At 41.3% G+C, this 17875-nt stretch overlaps 2 protein-coding genes across 2 annotated transcripts in view; one reads left to right on the forward strand and one right to left on the reverse strand.

The window, feature by feature from the left end:
- The window catches only part of hid1b (HID1 domain containing b), a 15047-nt gene extending 5112 nt beyond the window's left edge, over positions 1-9935 (reverse strand). The window contains exons 1-9 of the mRNA XM_023418966.2: positions 9799-9935; positions 8200-8349; positions 7070-7240; positions 4739-4861; positions 2396-2502; positions 1246-1362; positions 835-1066; positions 678-734; positions 455-595 (exon numbers count right to left, since the gene is read on the reverse strand). Of these exons, the coding sequence (XP_023274734.1) occupies positions 455-595; positions 678-734; positions 835-1066; positions 1246-1362; positions 2396-2502; positions 4739-4861; positions 7070-7240; positions 8200-8349; positions 9799-9864 (1164 nt within the window). The 5' untranslated portion in view covers positions 9865-9935. The remainder of the gene's footprint in view (positions 1-454; positions 596-677; positions 735-834; positions 1067-1245; positions 1363-2395; positions 2503-4738; positions 4862-7069; positions 7241-8199; positions 8350-9798) is intronic.
- Positions 9936-11810: 1875 nt separating this feature from the next.
- On the forward strand, positions 11811-16455 carry plaub (plasminogen activator, urokinase b). Its single transcript, XM_023418854.2, has 11 exons — positions 11811-11926; positions 12022-12112; positions 12203-12307; positions 12409-12556; positions 13340-13437; positions 13532-13567; positions 13812-14010; positions 14096-14247; positions 14450-14590; positions 14695-14843; positions 14928-16455. Exons 1-11 carry the CDS (start codon positions 11861-11863, stop codon positions 15120-15122), a joined length of 1380 nt encoding a protein of 459 aa, XP_023274622.2. The 5' UTR covers positions 11811-11860; the 3' UTR covers positions 15123-16455.
- Positions 16456-17875: the final 1420 nt, after the last annotated feature.

A 17875-nucleotide genomic window follows, 5' to 3' on the forward strand; every position in this document is an offset into this window, starting at 1 on the left:
GGGGGGGGCTCAACAGTGTTCAGTGTTAAGTGGAAAAATGACATTAGAATAAATAAACAAAGCTTAGTTTTGCTGGGAGTTGTAGTTTTTTTCTGCATGCTAAAAGATAACAAAGATGTTTCATCAACTTATGTAGTAGATGCTAATTTAGGGACATGCTCAGAAAGAAATGCTAAATGGCAGATTGCATTGAGTTGCAGAGGCTGGGGGAACAGAGCTAGCCTGGGAGTGACGTCAGGATGTTTACCAGCCTCTAACATTTGTTAAACTAGCTGTAAACACAAAGAACAGCTGAAGCTGATGGGAATGGCATAGTTTTGCAGGTATTTGGTCATAAACAAAGTATTTGATAACATGAAAAAGTCAAAGAATCATCAAGGTTATTACAGTTCATCCTGAGGGGACCATGAATGTCTGAACCAAACTTCATGGCCGCTCCACACAAGCTCCACACCTTGTTGAAGTCACAGAATTTCCAGAAGAGGATCAGCAGCTCCTGGTGGAACTGGATCTTCTTGTTGGATCGAGGCAGGTAGGTCTGGACCAGAGGATTGTTCAGCAGTCGAGCCAGGCCTTTCAGGATGAAGCTTAAGTCCTGATTAAAAAAAGAGAATCAACACTGTAACATCCAGTATGAGTCTATCCAGTGCTAAATGGCTAGCTGTAGTTCATGGTACCTCTTCTCTGTGGATCCTGGAGAGATAATTCACAAAGAGGTTATCAGGTCCAATAGGCTGAAAAAAATAAGAGAGGTGATTTTAAAGTCTGAATCAGTATCAGCGTGTTTACTATAATTTATACATCAATTCATGGATTCATTCATCCCCCTCGTACCTCCTGCTCCTCCTCAGCTACGGGGGATGTGGTGGGGTCCAGGGCCTGGAGGGCGGCTCTGGTGGCCGACCCAGCTTCGTGCTCCAGGGTGACGATAAGGATCTGCACCGCCTGCTCCACCAGCTGCTCCCGGTAGTCGGAGAACAGCAGGTGGTTGTACGGGATGCCGTAGCCCACGGGGTCGTAGGCACACACCACGTTGAGCAGGGAAGTGAACAGAGGAAGGGCGTGTCTGGGCGACGCAATGAAAGACAAGTGGAGGTCAGTCAGCGCTAAACAGGTGCACCGAGAGGTCGTGCATGCTGGGCTGGCAGAAGTGCTCGGAAGTGAAGGGTTCTTAGGAGGCGTAGTATTAATGCATATCAGAGAGTGATGCATGTGTGTGTGTGTGTGTTTGTGTGTGTGTGTTACCTGTTGTCTGTGGAGCAGAAGAAAGCCACCCAGGGATTGAGGTTTTTACTTTCAGATGAGGGAGGAAGATACATGGCTTCAGAGAAACAGGTGAGGAGTAACTTCAGCAGCTCTGTCCTGAACAAACAGGAACACAGGAAGAACGGATGTTACTCGAAACGTTAGTAGAAAGAGTTCACACCCCCATCAAGGATATACAACCATCTAAATTCATTAGTTTAATGATTCATCTTTTTGGGAAATCGGTCACTTTCGTCTGGATCTAGAGCCACAACAAAATACACATATAAAGTGTATCCGTCAGGCCTAACAAAGTTTTTAAATGCATTTCCTTCCACATAAAACATTAACATAAACACTTTTGCTGGGGAATTGCCATTGCTATAACTCATTGTTTCTTAGAGTATTACCACCATAAACTGTTGATCAGTGGAGCTGCACACAATCATAAAACTCCACATAGGAATCCCCATGTGTTTTATAGCCTATGTGCACGACATAATTGCAGCGCTGGCCTCTGCAGTCAGCAGGAACGTGCATTATGTAACATTCATGCTGATGTACATACAGTATGTATATCTGCGTGATCATGCCTATGCTAGTAGAGAACAAGATGCAAACAAAACTTTGACATGCTTATTAATGCACTGCTCCAAAGTGCCACTAATAGTCAAAAACATTACATCATTATATTACATTCATTTGACAGAAGCTTTTATCCAAAGTGACTTAAAAGTGCCTGTAGATCTTTTTCAAGGAAATCATACTTTGCCAGACCATCAGAGTTGGTATGTACTCCCGTCTCCTTCATTTATATCAAACAGGACACACCTACAGTAAATGTGTTTTGCCTCCAGTTATAGGAGAAAAGTGTGCACTAACTTTTTTCAGCCTCTTCCAATAATGTTATGTATGAAATAAGGAGAAAAAAGTACATACATTGGCAAAAATGTGAAAACAGAAGAAAATCTTTAGATCAGGAAATAGGGAAATTATCTAAACACAGTATTAAACCTGAACCTGCAGCCAAATATCATTTCATCATAAGCTGAAACCCAAACTTTCCACCAAACATCACTGCACAGGTAACTAGTTATAAGACATCCAGTTATCAGATAGTTATCCACTGCTACTGACGCTGCAGCCTCACCTGTTGACGTCATGGATGTAGTTCAGAGGAGGTGACTGAGCGAAACCCACCCCGGCCTCCCAGATGTACTCACAGCTGTCTATGGAGCGAACGGCCTCCGCTGTGTCCTGCAGCAGAGACAACAGGAGTAATAGAAAGTAACATGATTTAGACTTATGTGTAATTATGATAACTGAGTCACCACTCAGTAGCACTTATATATTAGTACATCAATAATAATGTACCAGTAGCATAATAATTTAACACTGACAGAGACCTTTCTGCAGCACGAGTACTTTTACTTTTGATACTTCATAAATTTAGCTTCTAATACCTTTATACTTTTATTGAATGCAGGACTTTTATTTTGAAAAAGGAGTATTTTTATACGTTTCACAGCTAAAGCTAAAGGTCTGAGCGGAGCAGTGGGCCAGTGTTCACACCTACTTCCTAAGCTGAGGACTCGGCTGACAATATCAGTGTGTGACACCTCGGCACAGATAACTACAGCTTCATGAATAGATCTGACAAGGTGCCACCATTGTTCTTCACATGCAAACTGACAGCAAAGGGCATTGTGCCACACACAGACACACACAGACACACACACACACACACAAACACACACACACACACACACACACACACACACGTTCACTGGTGTTCAAACAAACCCTGGAAGCAACAATTTGGTGATTTTTGGCTCGTCAGCAATGTCACAGATCAGCAAAAGAGTCTCATATTGTTTTATGAATAATTTTAAAAGCTAAAAAATAAGTTGAAAGCTCAAACCCAGAGCATTCTCACAAGAGAATCCACTTCATGCTTCCACTGATGTGTTTCTGTGTGTGCTTCACAGGTCACAGAGGCAGGCGGGAACAGCTCATGGTCATTTTCCACCCTCCGCTGCACGGTTTCACCCACACTGCTGGGTTTAACATTTCCTCTGTGAGGGAGTGAGGTGTGAGGAGTGGTCTGACCATGCAGAGGTCGCAGCGCAGCCATTTCCTGCTCCTTTGTTTGCTCAACGTCACTAAGACGCGTCAACTTTGTTCTTCTCAGCCCAGTTAACAAACATGGCCTCTCCTCCCTCTCTCTGTGTCATGTAGAGTCACTCATTAACTCGAGCTGCTGCCTGAGAAGGTTAGTGTGAAGGAAATAACAGCACTCACTGCTCTGCCTCAGGGCAAAAACAACTGACTTAACTCTTTTATATGAGCAGTCAAGTGTTGACTGTTGTAGCTTGAGGGCTAAAGGAAAGTAAACAGCTAACATTGTTTTCCTTTTATTGTTGAAGGACTCTTAAAGAAAGAGTCCAACAATTGCTTTTCAGGATGTAATTAGCCTAGCTTAGCATACAGAGCAGAGGCAGGTGGATCAGTTAGCCTAGCTAATCTGTCCACAGTTAAAAAAATAAATAAAATACCAACAGTAAAACTGCTTAGTATTAGCATGTTAGCACCGCCATTGTGAACATGTTAGTATCTAGCTCTAGTGCAGCCGCACAGTGCTGCTAGCTTGGCTGTAGACTCTTTGTCCAAGCTGCACATTAACAGAAATATAAAATTTTGTGGCTTTTCAGACGTCACATGTTGGAGCTACTTCTTGGCAAACAGTTTACCCAGATGCACAGTAAATTCCAGATGTCTGTGTTTCTGAATTAAGTCAGCGGCTGTTGTGAACGCTTTCTCCCACTCTGCTGCTTGTAGTGCAGTTTAAATGACATGAGTGCAGCATTAGCCTGAAAAGGTCTAGGACTTATGGGGAATGGTGTTCGTTAAGCGATCCTAAAAACGTAAATACTGAATAAACGACCATATTAGATCATTTTAAAAAAGCTCCTATCTTATCTAAACATAATGTCAATGGGATTATAAATGAGGTTTCTTATTTCTGGATCAGAACCTGGAAGTTCTGGTTTCATTCCACCTTTGTTTGGTTTTAGTATCTGTACCAATACAATGGTACCAAACCTGTCCAAACTTTGACGATGACATATCAGCAAGCTGGCCCATATACTTCCACATCTGGGCTGATTCTAGCTGCTATCCTCCAGTGTTGGCTGTGGAAGAAGCATCTGAGCATCGGGCCGGGTTAGGGCCGAGAAACCAGGCGTATATTGAGCCAGAAGAAACACAAATGTGTGGCCCAAGTATTCGTTTTTACATGTCTGTTTTTGTAAGTAAGCATCTGTCACACAGTTAATAAATAAGCCCGAGGTGGATACTTTAGTGAGTCTCCTTAATTAGCTCCTGAATATTGGCTGGAGTTTGTCTGCAGCTGCACAATGAGGCCGCTGCAGACAACACCTGAATGTCTGCCACACACTGATCATAAGGTAACGTGGAGGGTGAGTGGACTCACCGCGCTGCTCTTCTTGTGGCTCTGGACGGTGAAATCTGGACAGAAGAGCAGGTCGGCGACGGCCAGCAGCAGGGATTCAGCCAGCGGCCGAGCTTCATCATCACCGCCATCTTCATCCAGACGCTGGAGGGCAAAGAGACAAGTTCGGAGAGGTCACATGACTGTCAACTGTCAATATTACAGATTATATACAGTTTATGTTATTGTGCCCACGCCCAGTTTCCTTTAGCCATAAAGAGTGGTTTTAAAAACACTGTTTCTTCTCTTCAAATCGAATCAATAACACTCTCTAAAAACTGAATTCATACCATTACAAACAAACCCATTAGCCTGTTCCCACTGCTGCAGCTCTGCCTTTTACCTCAGTCCCACACTTTAATTAAGGGACATTTGATCCCTCCTTAATTCAACCACTGGCCAGAAGGAAGGGGGAGATACAATATGGGTAGTGTTTGGACCGTGGTCCCCTGACAACCAGGTAACCAGAGAACCAGCAGCCGTCGGGGGGGGGGGGGGGGGGGGGGGTCGTCAGCTTTGGACAGTGCCCTCGACAGCATCAACAGCAGCAGCAACAGTCTCACGTTACAGATCCTCCAGACCCTGGTCTGAAAGTCAGACAGCATCACTTCTAAATGGTGCAGGTTTATTAGAACCGTGAAGCTCAAAGAGGCTTAAGATCCTCAGATGTGAGCAGAGCTGAAAGGCTGCTGACGGATTCAACTCCACGGACTGTCTGCGCAGGGATAGGATTCCTCTGTCGGCTGCTTCCAACACCACACAAGGCACTGCGGGTTGGTACTTGTCTCAAGCTGCAGGGGTTTAGTGCAACAACTGCTGCTGTGAATCAGTTTAGTCTTTTGCTTAATCTTTGCCGGTTGTATTAAATATCATATCATCAGCTTTTGATTTCATATGGCAATCATTTTAGCAAACAGTTGCTCATTTCCTCATCTAGCCAACATGGAGCAACATTAGCATTTATTTGGGGTGGCATATGTGCCCATCCCTCTCTTTTAGCTCTGTGTTTGGTCTCCACCAGCACTTGAGGGAAATATCTGGCTCTGTAGCTACTAAATGCTAGTGGACAGTGACTTTTTACAGATGTGAAAATGATCTGCCTGCTGCAACTGAAAACAACACAACAAGAGAAGTGAGAGCGAACAAAAACAGTCAAGTTGTGTCCAGACAGATAAACAATGAGCTGTAACTCACTATAAAAGGGCCAAAACGCTGCAGATTCAGGTGATAATTCTTTGTATATTCATCTACAATAAAAAATATAGATTATAGCTGGTTTAAAGAAACCCTGTGGAGTTGTGTTTGGGGTAGTAAACAAATAAAGGTTGTGCCAATACTTCTGCTTCCTCATCAAAAAGCACAAGAGTCTCACAAAACAGGCACCCACTCGTAAAAACTTTGCTCCATAGCGCTACCAGTGGCAAAAAGAACTCCACATGGTACCTTTAATTTTAGCTGCTAAAAACAATGGAGCATTGCAACAGAAAAGTGCAAAAAAAATTAAAAAAATAAAATCGGCTGCATCAATACAGCTTATCATTCACACATCGACAGCTGCACGATGCTGCTCTAATTATCGGGAACAACTGAGACTTCGGTTTCTTTGCCCAGAGACACTCCAACATTTAGACAAGTGGAGATGAGGACGGCACTGCCAACCCTGTGACTACTGGAAACACTGCTTCACCTCCTGAGAATGTCTCTCTGCACAAATAATAAGTGTAGACTTTTATTCTTGACCTTACAGACAGAGACGGTTTTTACAACTTTCCATCTTGTGATTTTGGGCGAACTTGTCCTAAAAATTAAATGTTTTTTTTCTAGTTGGTTTATTGCCAAAGGCTTTGTCAACATGGAAACATAATTAGTTTTTGTTTTCACATCAAACTGAAAATAGCTCTGCCAGTTAATGTGAGTTAATGTGAATTAATGTCAGTTCATGTCTTCCTGTCATGAAAAGAATTAAAACAGTAATGTATTTAATAAGAGTGAAGAAGAAGCTGAAGAGACACAGCTTCCAGGTCTTACAGTGAAGTGAATCAACTACAACACACACACACACACACACACACACACACACACACACAGACAAACTCTTCCTCACTGCATTCCTTTCTTATTACAGTCCACTCACAGCAGCAGGTTCTCTTTCACCAGCTTCATGTGAAATCATTTCATTTAAAATCCTCTGCTGTGAGCACTGATGCGATGAGAAAGTTACACAGCACAAGTGTTCCTGGAGGATGACCTGGCATCTCTCTCTCTCTCTCTCTCCAACTACTTCCTGTAACAGACTGTGTGTCAGAGTCGTACCCCCGCTCTGCCGGCTCCGGGCACGGTGGACCAGAAGAAGCCTCTCCAGTCGGCGTCCTCAAAGATGTAGGGCAGGATGCGGGTGAGGAGGCGGGTGCAGTTCAGGACGATCTGACGCTCTCTCTCTGAGGGGCAGCCTGAGTCGGATCCCTGGACCAACCTCTCCACCGCCTGAGGAAACAAACAAAAGCACATGTATGAGACTGTAAGACCTTCAGACTGTATTAAACACAATGTTTGGACAGTTACAGATTTTTCATTCTTCAGCCTCTGTGCTTTTCTCCAAATGGACAAAAAAAATATAGTAGCAAATGTTTTGAGAGCAGCTTGTTTATTTACAACATACTGGCTTTATATTGTGGTGTTGCCACTTTACTTTTTCCACCGGCAGGGAAACAAAAAGTGAGATGAGGAAATGAACAAGAGAATGAATTAGTTTAAACCAGGAAGTAGGAAAAGAAAAAAAACATTAAGATTTCTGACATACCATAAAGAGATTCAGGGGAATTCAGGGGAGTGCAGACCTTAGGCACCTGGCTGTTTGTCATTTGTATGTTCATTTTGTCTCATGTATTTTTGTGTGTTTTATAAATGTATGTTTTTACTGTGTTGCCAGGAAGACAAATTTCCATTTTAGGCAAATCTAATGGAGACTTGAATTCCAAAACTTTTAATCAAGAAAAAATATTCATTGTCATTTTTTTACCTGGTAAAATGAAACATGGCCAAACATCTTAAACATCTGAATGATCATTCCTGTGGATTGATAGGTGCAGGTACATTGGAAAGTGTCACTTCAGTCTTGAAAATGAGAATATCCTGCACACTGCTCTTGTACAGCATCACAACCATCCTAACATTCGGGTCTGTCTAGACCTTCTTACAACCGTGATCTCAATTAATCTCAATTACAAATCTCGAATCTTGTGTCTTTTTCCTCATCTGCTGTGTCTAAAAACTTCCCTCTACTTTAACATGAATGACCTTTGACCTTTACAAACATGTTTTACACTCAAACTGTGGGAACAACAAACAGCAGCATTCCTCCGACCCGCACTGTATCCAGGACGGACCGAAGCCCAGCTGCAGCTCCTAACGCGACACGCTGCGCAGTAATCTGTGCAGCTCACCTTGTAGCAGAGGGTTGCCAGGTTGGACGGAGACTCCTCTCTGACGGCTCTTATCTCGGCCGCCGGCACCAGAGCGAAGACATCCTGGGCGGTGGTGGAGGCGTCGACCCAGAACTGGTCCCAGAACAGATCGTCTGAGGCTTCAACAGGCTGCAGGAGAGAGGAGGGACACACACACACCAACACATCACTCTGTGTGTTTACAGCTGTTTGCAAATGTTTAAGCAAATTCCATCTGTTGATTTTTGAAGTGAAAAGACATAAATACATCAGCAAACAGACTTAAACATGAGCCTTTCTTCGATGTTAATGCTCTGTTAGTTTTCTTTAAGTTGAGAAAATGGAGAACAACTAACTCAAAACTTCATCAACTTGTTCAGCATTGATTGACTCTTTCAGACTTCTAAGACGGGTGAAGCTGATGATAAATTCTCTCCAGACCTTGTGGTAACAGTCACCAACTGTGGGTTAGGGTTAGGCTTGTAAACCAGCATCTGAAAATGAAGCTCACTGAAAAAAAATGAAATGACAGTTAAGACGAACAGTGGAAGTTAAGATAAGATCTGGAAGACCAAGAAATCTCTCAGATAAAACTAAGTTTTGACTGACATAGACGTGGTGGTGCAGCGTTGATGCACAAACAGGGTCGACACGGAGACAGACGGAAACCCCTGCAGTCTGCAAAGGAACATCTGGATCAGCCAGAGTGCTGATAAATGGAACTTTTTTGGACGAAAACACCAGAGGAAGAAGCGGGATTTTGAATGACACTTTTCCAACTGTTAATCATGTTTCGCTTTGGAGGAAGGAAACATTTCTCAGATACAGGGAGGAATAGAGTCCAGTAGATATCACCAAATGTCCTGCAGTCAGTGAACTGCTCAGAGATCCAACAGTCAGATATTAAAGTCAGCACATAAATGGTCTTAACTTAAAACATGAAGAGCATATGTAGGATACTAAAATTATCATTGAGGGTGCAAATAATGACCAACAGTGAAAAAAACCTGGTCATTGAATTTATTGTCACAGTAAAACGTTAAATGTTTAATTCTTGCTTGAAAATTACTCTTTTTAGTTTTCTGTCAATTGACTGATTAATCGACTAACCGTTGCAGGTATAACCAACATGCAGCAGTGACACAGGCTGATAACATCTAGTCAGTTCCACCTTAAATGCACCTGCCAGGGGGACACAGTTCTTCTGCCTGTTAAAAAACTCATTGAATTCAACGTTATTCAAGCCACGTGTTTGATGTTCAAGTTATTTCAGGATCATTAAACAAAAATAAACAGGAAATGGTAAAAACCTAGTTCACCCAGAGGCCAAAATGGAGCTTTCAAGCCTCTCAAAGTGATAAAAATATTGACAGAAACATAAATATTCCACGAAGCAAATGTGTATTTAGTGTGAAAATCCTAAATTCTACACAGATTGCAGTGTTTTCCTTGTTTTCCTCTCCACTTTGTGTCATTAGGGCTTCAGGTCAGGCTGCCATCTGGTACCAACTTTCTCTCCACAGCCTCAATAAAAAACCACAAACGCACAAACGACGCGCTCCGCTTTACCTTTGTGTTTTCATCTAAATAAAAACCCACCTGTGTTTTGGTCGTGAGCTGGATCACCGCCTTCCTGAAGTGAAGTTTAGTGTCGGTGTTTCCCATGTTCTGTCCCGGTCCTCCTCCTGCCTGTTTGGATCCGCGTTAACACTGAGTCGCCGTGAAGGAGGATAATCTCCCTCATCCACCGCTCAGTCGCTCAGCGCTCCTGATGCGTTCAGGTGCTGCTCGTAAACCATTACTTCAAGCGTGTGTACGTCAAATATCGCTTCTGCTGTAGTTTTTGCGGCCTTGTAACAGACGTAATTCTGACTTCGTGGTCCTGCTGAGTTTAACACCAAACAATAGCTGGAGAGAGTGTAAATATATGATGTTGTAATTATATGTTTTTTAATGGTTTTATTTCAGTTTTAATAATATGAATCCACATCATGTACACTTAAACACGTCTTTAACATTTACCGTCACAACAAGCTCAACCTCATTGTCTTTTATGTTGTTAGCTTATGCTATAATATTATATGTACATAAGACATGAACATGAATTCAACTGATATTTATTAAGAACAGTCTACTATCCTCAACTAGATGAAATTTAAGGGCACAAAGATTAAAGTAAAAAGTGTAATGTAAAAGTACAATAAACTATGGATTTCATAACAAAACTTATAAACGGTTTTACATGGGATATTACAATTAAAACAAGTCAGCATGACAAATAAATAAAATAAAATAAAATTACACAGAAAACTTGATTAAAAATAATTATGATACAAAATTAGGATATAAAATAAGTATGATACAAATATAATGAATGAGACTTAATGGAAATGGAAGTTTTTAAATGAATGTTCTTAATAATAATACGAATTCTGCCTTACTCCGTTTCTCTGTTTACTCAACAAAAAATTCCGACGGAAATTTAACGTAACATCGACCAAGCAGGATCCAAACTAAGCGACTTCCGGGATCCTAATCAGGGGTGTATGCTATTTGTTTAAGTACCGGAACGCAACTATGACGCATCTCTATATTAGTCTGTAACTGTAACTGACCATAATCAAATGTTTTACTGACTTTATGAATAATTCATGAACTCGTCGTGTTCCAACTCATTAATTTACAAAACAACATGTTATAGTAATGATGACAGAGGATTATGTCCATTCTGTCTCAATATCGTCTCATTAGACTAATGACTAACGACTTCCACCTAGTAATTAATTAAAAATGAATTATTAATAAATTAAAAACATTTTTGTGGAAAAAAAAGCAACCATTGACTTCAGCATTAATAGTAAATAATGAGATATGAATAAAGACTTAAAATAGGTCTGAATGTCTGACTATTACTGAAATTGTCAACAACTAAAATTAAATGTATAAAAAACATAACATTCACATACAAATAAAAGACTGTAACATATTCAAATCAAAGGACAGGAACAAAGAAGCAAAGAAGCTAAACCATAAATAAACATTTCTGAGTCAGATTTGTTGGTTTTGATGATGAATAATTCTTGAAAGTCCAAATTTAGTAAATAATACTTCCTCCTGACCTCTTGACACACACATTAATGACTGACACATTACTTCTTCTGTTGGTCATTATTAGTACATGCACCAGTATCAGTTACCCAACAGATAGCTGTTGTGGTATCGGTACCGGTGAGACTTTCTGAGGTGTCACAGGGTGTGGAAGCCAAACTCATGCAGCTTTATAATTTCCAGACAATCATGAAGATATTATAAGAATTCATTTAATCATTGATCCAGATTCATTTTAATCCTGAATCTGTTAAATTCACCATGTAAACAGCTGCAGGTCCAATCTGACAGCACAGCGTCTGACATACCAGAGTTATATCGATATGCTTTCTGAGAATAATTTATGTGGATTAACGACTCTGACTCATCCGCTCGCCCCGCAGACATATTTCTTCACACACCAAATCCAATGTCAGACCGTTCCTCAGCCAATCACGCCTACCCTTCCTCCCCGCACAAAAACACAATAAAGCCCGAGGAGGCTCTCACACAGCTCTCTGCAAGCACGCTCATGCAAAGTCTGTTTGGATTTCAGTCTGTGCAGTGAGGCAACATGATAACTACTAAGAACTTTGGTGTTTTACTGTGGACCCTGGTGGCACTGTCAACGGCCGAAGCAGTGAGGACTTTTTTTTTTATCTTACTCGGTGAAATGTTGCATTTATTTTCATTAATTAAGAGAATTAGAATTAATCTAACTTTTCATTCTTTCAGGGCTCATTGAGAGACAGAGGGTGGGAGGATATTTCTATTTCTTCCTCTTTTTCTTCCTCGTCTTCATCCTCCTTCTCCTTTGAAAGTTCAGGTGAGAAACTCTACATTTGTCAAGGCACTCTGGTGCTGTACATTAAGTTCAGGCTATACTGAGCGTGAGGTGTGTCATGTCATTTGTTAGGTGGGATCTGTCTTAATGGAGGCACCTCTGTCCCATCCCTGTCTACTGGTGAACACATGTTTTGTTTGTGCGCTGATGGATTTGAAGGAAAACGCTGTGAAACAGGTGAGGAGCTTAACTGCAAAACCAAACTGCCTTTATTGTTTTTCTTTTTTAAATGCATTTTTTGTTTGTTTTTTAAATCTCCCTGTTGTTTCTCTATAAAGGTCCTGAGTGCTACAACGGTTTAGGACTGTACTACAGAGGCACGGTGTGTAAGTCAGAGAGTGGACGGACATGTGAGCAGTGGGATTTGGACAGCAGGGTGCTATACATGTCTTCAGATGTCAATTCAGGGAGGCACAACTACTGCAGGTAGGGTGTTACTAATCTGGCTTTGTTTTTTGTTTCGATTTCGTATTCCTTAAAAAAAAAAAAAGATTGATATCCCCGAAGTTTAACTGACTTGGTGTTATACTGTGATGATTAAGTGTTCCCTTAACTTCTTTTGAGCAGTGTATTTCTAGCGTGCTGTGTAGATCTAACCTGCTGTAGGCAGTAATGTAAGTTAAATATGTGATCTATGTAATATTTATATCTGAATATGCTTGGGTTGTGGGACAGTTGGTCAGACAAAACAACACAAAGATGTCATCTCGGGCTTTGAGAGATTATGACTTTTATGTCCTGACATTTTATAAATGATTAACTGATCAATCGAGAAAATTCTGGACAACTTGCTTTCGCTCATTCTTGTCAGTTGTGGTTGTCTGGCCTCACTTTGTAAGGTTGTGTCGTTCTCACATTACAGTTTTTCTAATTTCTTTGCTTATTAACGCCAAAACACTTTTCAAGCCCTAAAAAGATGGTTTCAAATCGTTTTTCTCCCTATAGCATTAAATATTCATGACTAAATGTGAACTGATGAAAGTGGAGGTTTAAAATCCTGTTTCCTATAATTTTTTAATGTTTCTAGCTGAGTCATAAAAAAAAAGACTTTTGCAAATATACACTAAAATATACACTTGATAGCTACATACATGATATTGTGCAAAAATGCTAATCGCTGACAGGTCAACATCTTTAACAGCAGATGATCCATGTAGAAGACATGCATATAAAAAAGTTTGTTTAATGGATCTGTTGTTTTCCCAACAGAAATCTTCACTACAGAGAACGTCCGTGGTGTTATGTTTGGAGAAACCAGCAGCTGGTGTGGGAGTATTGTGATGTTCCACGTTGTAGCTTAGAGCAATGTAAGTTCACTTCCTCTTTACAGTCTAAATACTAATCTAGAGTACACGCTTCACCAGTATTAAAACAGTCAGATCTCTGATCTTGTACTTCCAGCTCCACCTTCACCTGCGCCCACAGAACCACAGCCAGGTAAGTTCACCACCTTACTGAAGAGTAAATATTAAGTTGTATGGCTCGGGAGTAGGCAGAGATAACTGGTCAGGGTTGGGGAAAGGTTGGGGTCAGTTAGGAGAAACACTGATGGGGAAACAGACTTCAACACAACACCACCTGTTCCCGAGTCTAGAAACCTAACACCAATCCTTACCAAACCCATTTGATTCCATTTCCATGCTCTTTCCCTTGATTGTTTTGAACTTTGTTTAACCCCCAGCTATAGAGTTGGCCTGTGGCCTGCGCAGCAGTGGGAAGCAGATGAAGATCGTGGGTGGAACAGTTGCCACCGTGGAATCCCACCCGTGGGTTGCTGCCATATTTTGGCGCAGCAAATCAAAGGAGAAGGTTTTCCGTTGTGGGGGCAGCCTGATCTCCGCCTGCTGGGTCCTCACGGCCGCCCACTGCTTCCCCGACGGGTAGGAAGTGAGATCATTTACTGTAATCACAGCAGGTGCTGAAAAGGAGGATGATTAGACTGATTCTTGACAATCTGTGTTTCAGCTCCCAAACAAAAGAGCGCCGCTTCTCCGTCACCCTGGGCAAGAATGCTCTGAACGAGACCGACCCGACTGTGGAGCAGACATTCAGGGTGGAAGAAATCATCATCCATGAAGGGTTCGACAACAGTGAGGGCAACTTCAACAATGACATTGGTATGAACAGGCCTTTAAATGCTTAAAGATTCCCTTCCAGCCACTAAGTGTCAAGTGTCTGTGACCAGGCTGCTGAAGCTGAAGCTAAAATATCAAAGAGAAGTAATATCGACAAAAGCTCATTTGTGAGTGGAAGGATACCTCATGTACTGTTGCTGGTGTAATGTATCAAAGCAGTAACTCTGTGGTAACTGTCCTGTAGCCCTACTGAAGCTGAAGGCCAGAAATGGTAGGTGTGCAGAGGAGAGCAACACGGTGAAGACTGTCTGCCTGCCGCCGGCTCAGCAGAACCTCCAGCCTGGTGTCACCTGTGAGATCGCTGGATATGGGAAAGAGAAACAAGGTGAGTAATTTAGTAAATATAATTGGCTCTTTCCCTCCTTTAATTACATGCATTCTAAATTATAAGAAGTTGTACAGTATTTTAAGAGCTTTTCCTCTTTCCAGCTTTGTGGTACAGGTCTCAGTACCTCAGAGAGGCCCAGGTGAACCTCCTCGCTGATGATGTGTGTCAAGACAAGGACTATTACGGAAAGATGATCACTGATAACATGTTTTGTGCCGGTCGTGCTGACTGGAGCCAGGACGCCTGCGAGGTATGTCTACAGGTCCGGACTCGATCTGGCTTCCACAGAACAGTTTGCTGATTTCTTTTAATGCTGCATGTTTCTTAACCGCAGGGAGACTCAGGAGGGCCTCTGGTGTGTGAGATTGACAACAGGCTCTTTCAGTTTGGAGTCATCAGCTGGGGCGATGGCTGCGCGAAGGAGTTTCGACCCGGCGTTTACACCAGAGTGACCAATTACAACCAATGGATAGAAGAGAAGACAGGTCTGACATCCGTCACTGCTGGAACCATGTTCCCTCAGAAGTAGGGGCTCTGAAGGGTAAGGCTGGGGGTGCTCTTCTTATTAACAACAAATCCCATAAAAATAGCCCAGCCAACAATCAACTGAGACTGGCAGCCTTCTGAGGCTGATATATCGTATTCCTCTGAGCCATAGAGCCCCATTATTTCTAAAAACTATTATTAACACATCACTGAGCCTCACTGATGCACATACATTGTTGTTCATTTTGACCAATTCAGACATGCACCATCTTGCTGCCGGAAATACTAACTAAAGCACAAAATGTGTTTTAATCCACTGCTGAAAACTGTCCCGAAGAAAATGACTATTTCCTCCAGTTTGAATAACATTTTATAAAAACTATGATGCCCGGTGTAAAAATGAAACTATACATTTGTGATCTGTTTTAAAATCTCCTCACTAAGAACCAATGCACTTGGACCTGGCAGGTTAGGTTAAAGAAGGTCATTGTTGGTTTTGGTCTTTTCAATACATAGAATACTTAAAGGATCAGAGGTTTTGCATATTTTGCTCATTTGCTACATAGCATGTATACTTTACATGACAGTTTGCAAATGTGCATGCTGTTGTGTTCTAGATTTTTGGATGAACATATTTTTCCTACCATTCCAGACATTAATATCCATATAACATGGAAGTTGATTGGCAGACTCTTGATTTCTTTTCTTTTCATTGAGTTGACTAATTCATCACATCAAGTCTGTGGGGTACCGGGGTGTTTCCATATGTCAAAATATGTAAAATATGTTGTGGTATTTGTGGCACTGAATGTTTAGCTTCTTATTTCTACACTTTACAGAGTTTGGATGTATTATTTTCAGATATAAGCCCTATTTTTGTATTTTTGTAAATAAACCACATTTATAATTTTTCTTTCAATGAACTGAGTTCATTTGAAACAGTAGCCCAAAAATGTATCAGTAGTATTGCACTTCCATAAAATTGGGGGTGTGCACAACTATACTGCAACATATATGTTTTAGCTGTAAATATACCAACTTTTAACAATTGATTTGTTTCTTGTTAAGTAAAATATGTTATTTTGTGCCCCATAAGCCCTGCTTCCATCTCTCTATACCCCATGTAAGAGAGCAGGTTTAAAATCATTTGCACAGGTTCGTGTCATAGGCTTTTTTGTTTTTTATTAAGCAGGTACTTCATTTTTTGTTTGTACTACATTATTTTGTACATCTTTTACGTGTTGTATATTTTATATTTTTATATGTTTTTACACCAAAGTCTCAACAGAATTAATGTTTATCACCTGCATGAGTGAATCAATGAATTGTACAAATGTCTGACTTGAAATAAATAAAAAAGTGTCTTATGTTCATGATTGATGACTATAAGTCACATGACATTTTGCTGAAGCGATATTTTTGCCTACAATTATTCCTCCAAATGCATGTAATGGCTGTTGGTTGGTATTTTTATAGCCTGAATTTTTGCTTTAAAGGTGTTTTTGAGAAAAGCACCAACAGACTGTGGCAGACTGTTTGATCTAAATGTTGCTTAATCAGATGAAGTCATAAATAGATGCTCTGGTTAATTGACTGTACTTTAATGTGTTGCTCCTTGCTCTAAGCCTTTTAAAGGGGGAATTCATTAGAACTGAAATCTATCAGATAGATTTAAAGCCTCAGCTTTTTGAATGAGTGTGCAAGTTTTCAACCAACTGATTTAGGGGATTTCACTGATTTCACCCCCTCTATGGTTAAATGTGTTTTAATAACCACTGTAGTTTTAGCATTAAACGCTCTCATGACTTGAGTCAGAGGAGGAGAACTTCCTCTTGCCTTGCGTATGAGTCTAATCTCACACAGTCTAGAAAGCAAGAGATACTGCTGTGTCTCAAATTAGGTACTTCAGTCAGTGTACTCATATTCATTATATACTCACTGGCATAATGCGTAAACATCTGCAAGTGTTGTGCCAAATCAAATACTGCCAGTGGGCAAATACCGGAAATGACGAATGACCGCGATTGTCGCCCTCCTGCTGCTGCTGCTGCTGCTGCTTTGCTCACTACTTTCCTGTGTTTGCCCCCTGTGTCATGCCACATGGAAATTAGGCCACCGTTGGCGCTGATGACGTGTCCTCTTCCTTCCTCGGTGGCCGTTTACACAGGTTTGAAAATACGGTGGTGGTCCCATCTCCTTCCGCTACGCAGCCAAGATGGCGACTGTTGAGGGTAAGAAGTCGCCATCGTTATTCACTGAACTTTTTGATTGTTTTGAGTGCAATATCCAGGTACTTACATTTACGGTGAACAGCATGTCAGTGTGAATGCACTCAAAATAGCAAGTGTGAGTATCAACACACCATTTGAGGCAAAGCCTCTGTTTTTCTGGAAATAGGCCTGTTTACATCTCCTGACTGTTGTGATTTGGCCACAAGGTGGCGGTAAAGATGCACAAATTAAAGACGGGCAACCACACGGGTGACACAGATGATGACGTAATCACTGAATGCTGTGATTATGTTTCAGGGTACCTCATATATGCATATTAAGACATTTATGCTTCCTCACTGATCCCTATGACTCGTCCCCAGATGTGGGCCCCTCACGTTGTTAAAGTTTTTCATAAAACAGGTTGTCGATGCTCCACATTATCAGAGAGAGAGAGGGAATCTGGCAAACAGAAAAGCTTAATAATGTGGTTGTTTCCAGTCTTTCCAAACTGTGACTAACATGAACTGGTACTGAATTTACAGGACCCTCTGCTGGTCTTTGACTTCCCATAGTTTCATGGTAG

The sequence above is a fragment of the Seriola lalandi genome, unplaced genomic scaffold (assembly GCF_002814215.2).
Source record: "Seriola lalandi dorsalis isolate HSWRI2012SDOR001 ecotype SW California unplaced genomic scaffold, Sedor1 jcf7180002054585, whole genome shotgun sequence".
Taxonomy (NCBI): domain Eukaryota; kingdom Metazoa; phylum Chordata; class Actinopteri; order Carangiformes; family Carangidae; genus Seriola; species Seriola lalandi.

What these genes read in the sequence shown, in the direction of transcription:
- plaub (XM_023418854.2), top strand. Translation starts at nt 11,861, where the DNA reads ATGATAACTACTAAGAACTTTGGTGTTTTACTGTGGACCCTGGTGGCA. An exon ending in CACTGTCAACGGCCGAAGCA is followed by an intron (nt 11,927 to 12,021) that starts GTGAGGACTTTT and finishes TCATTCTTTCAG; the next exon opens with GGCTCATTGAGAGACAGAGG. An exon ending in GGAGCCAGGACGCCTGCGAG is followed by an intron (nt 14,844 to 14,927) that starts GTATGTCTACAG and finishes TCTTAACCGCAG; the next exon opens with GGAGACTCAGGAGGGCCTCT.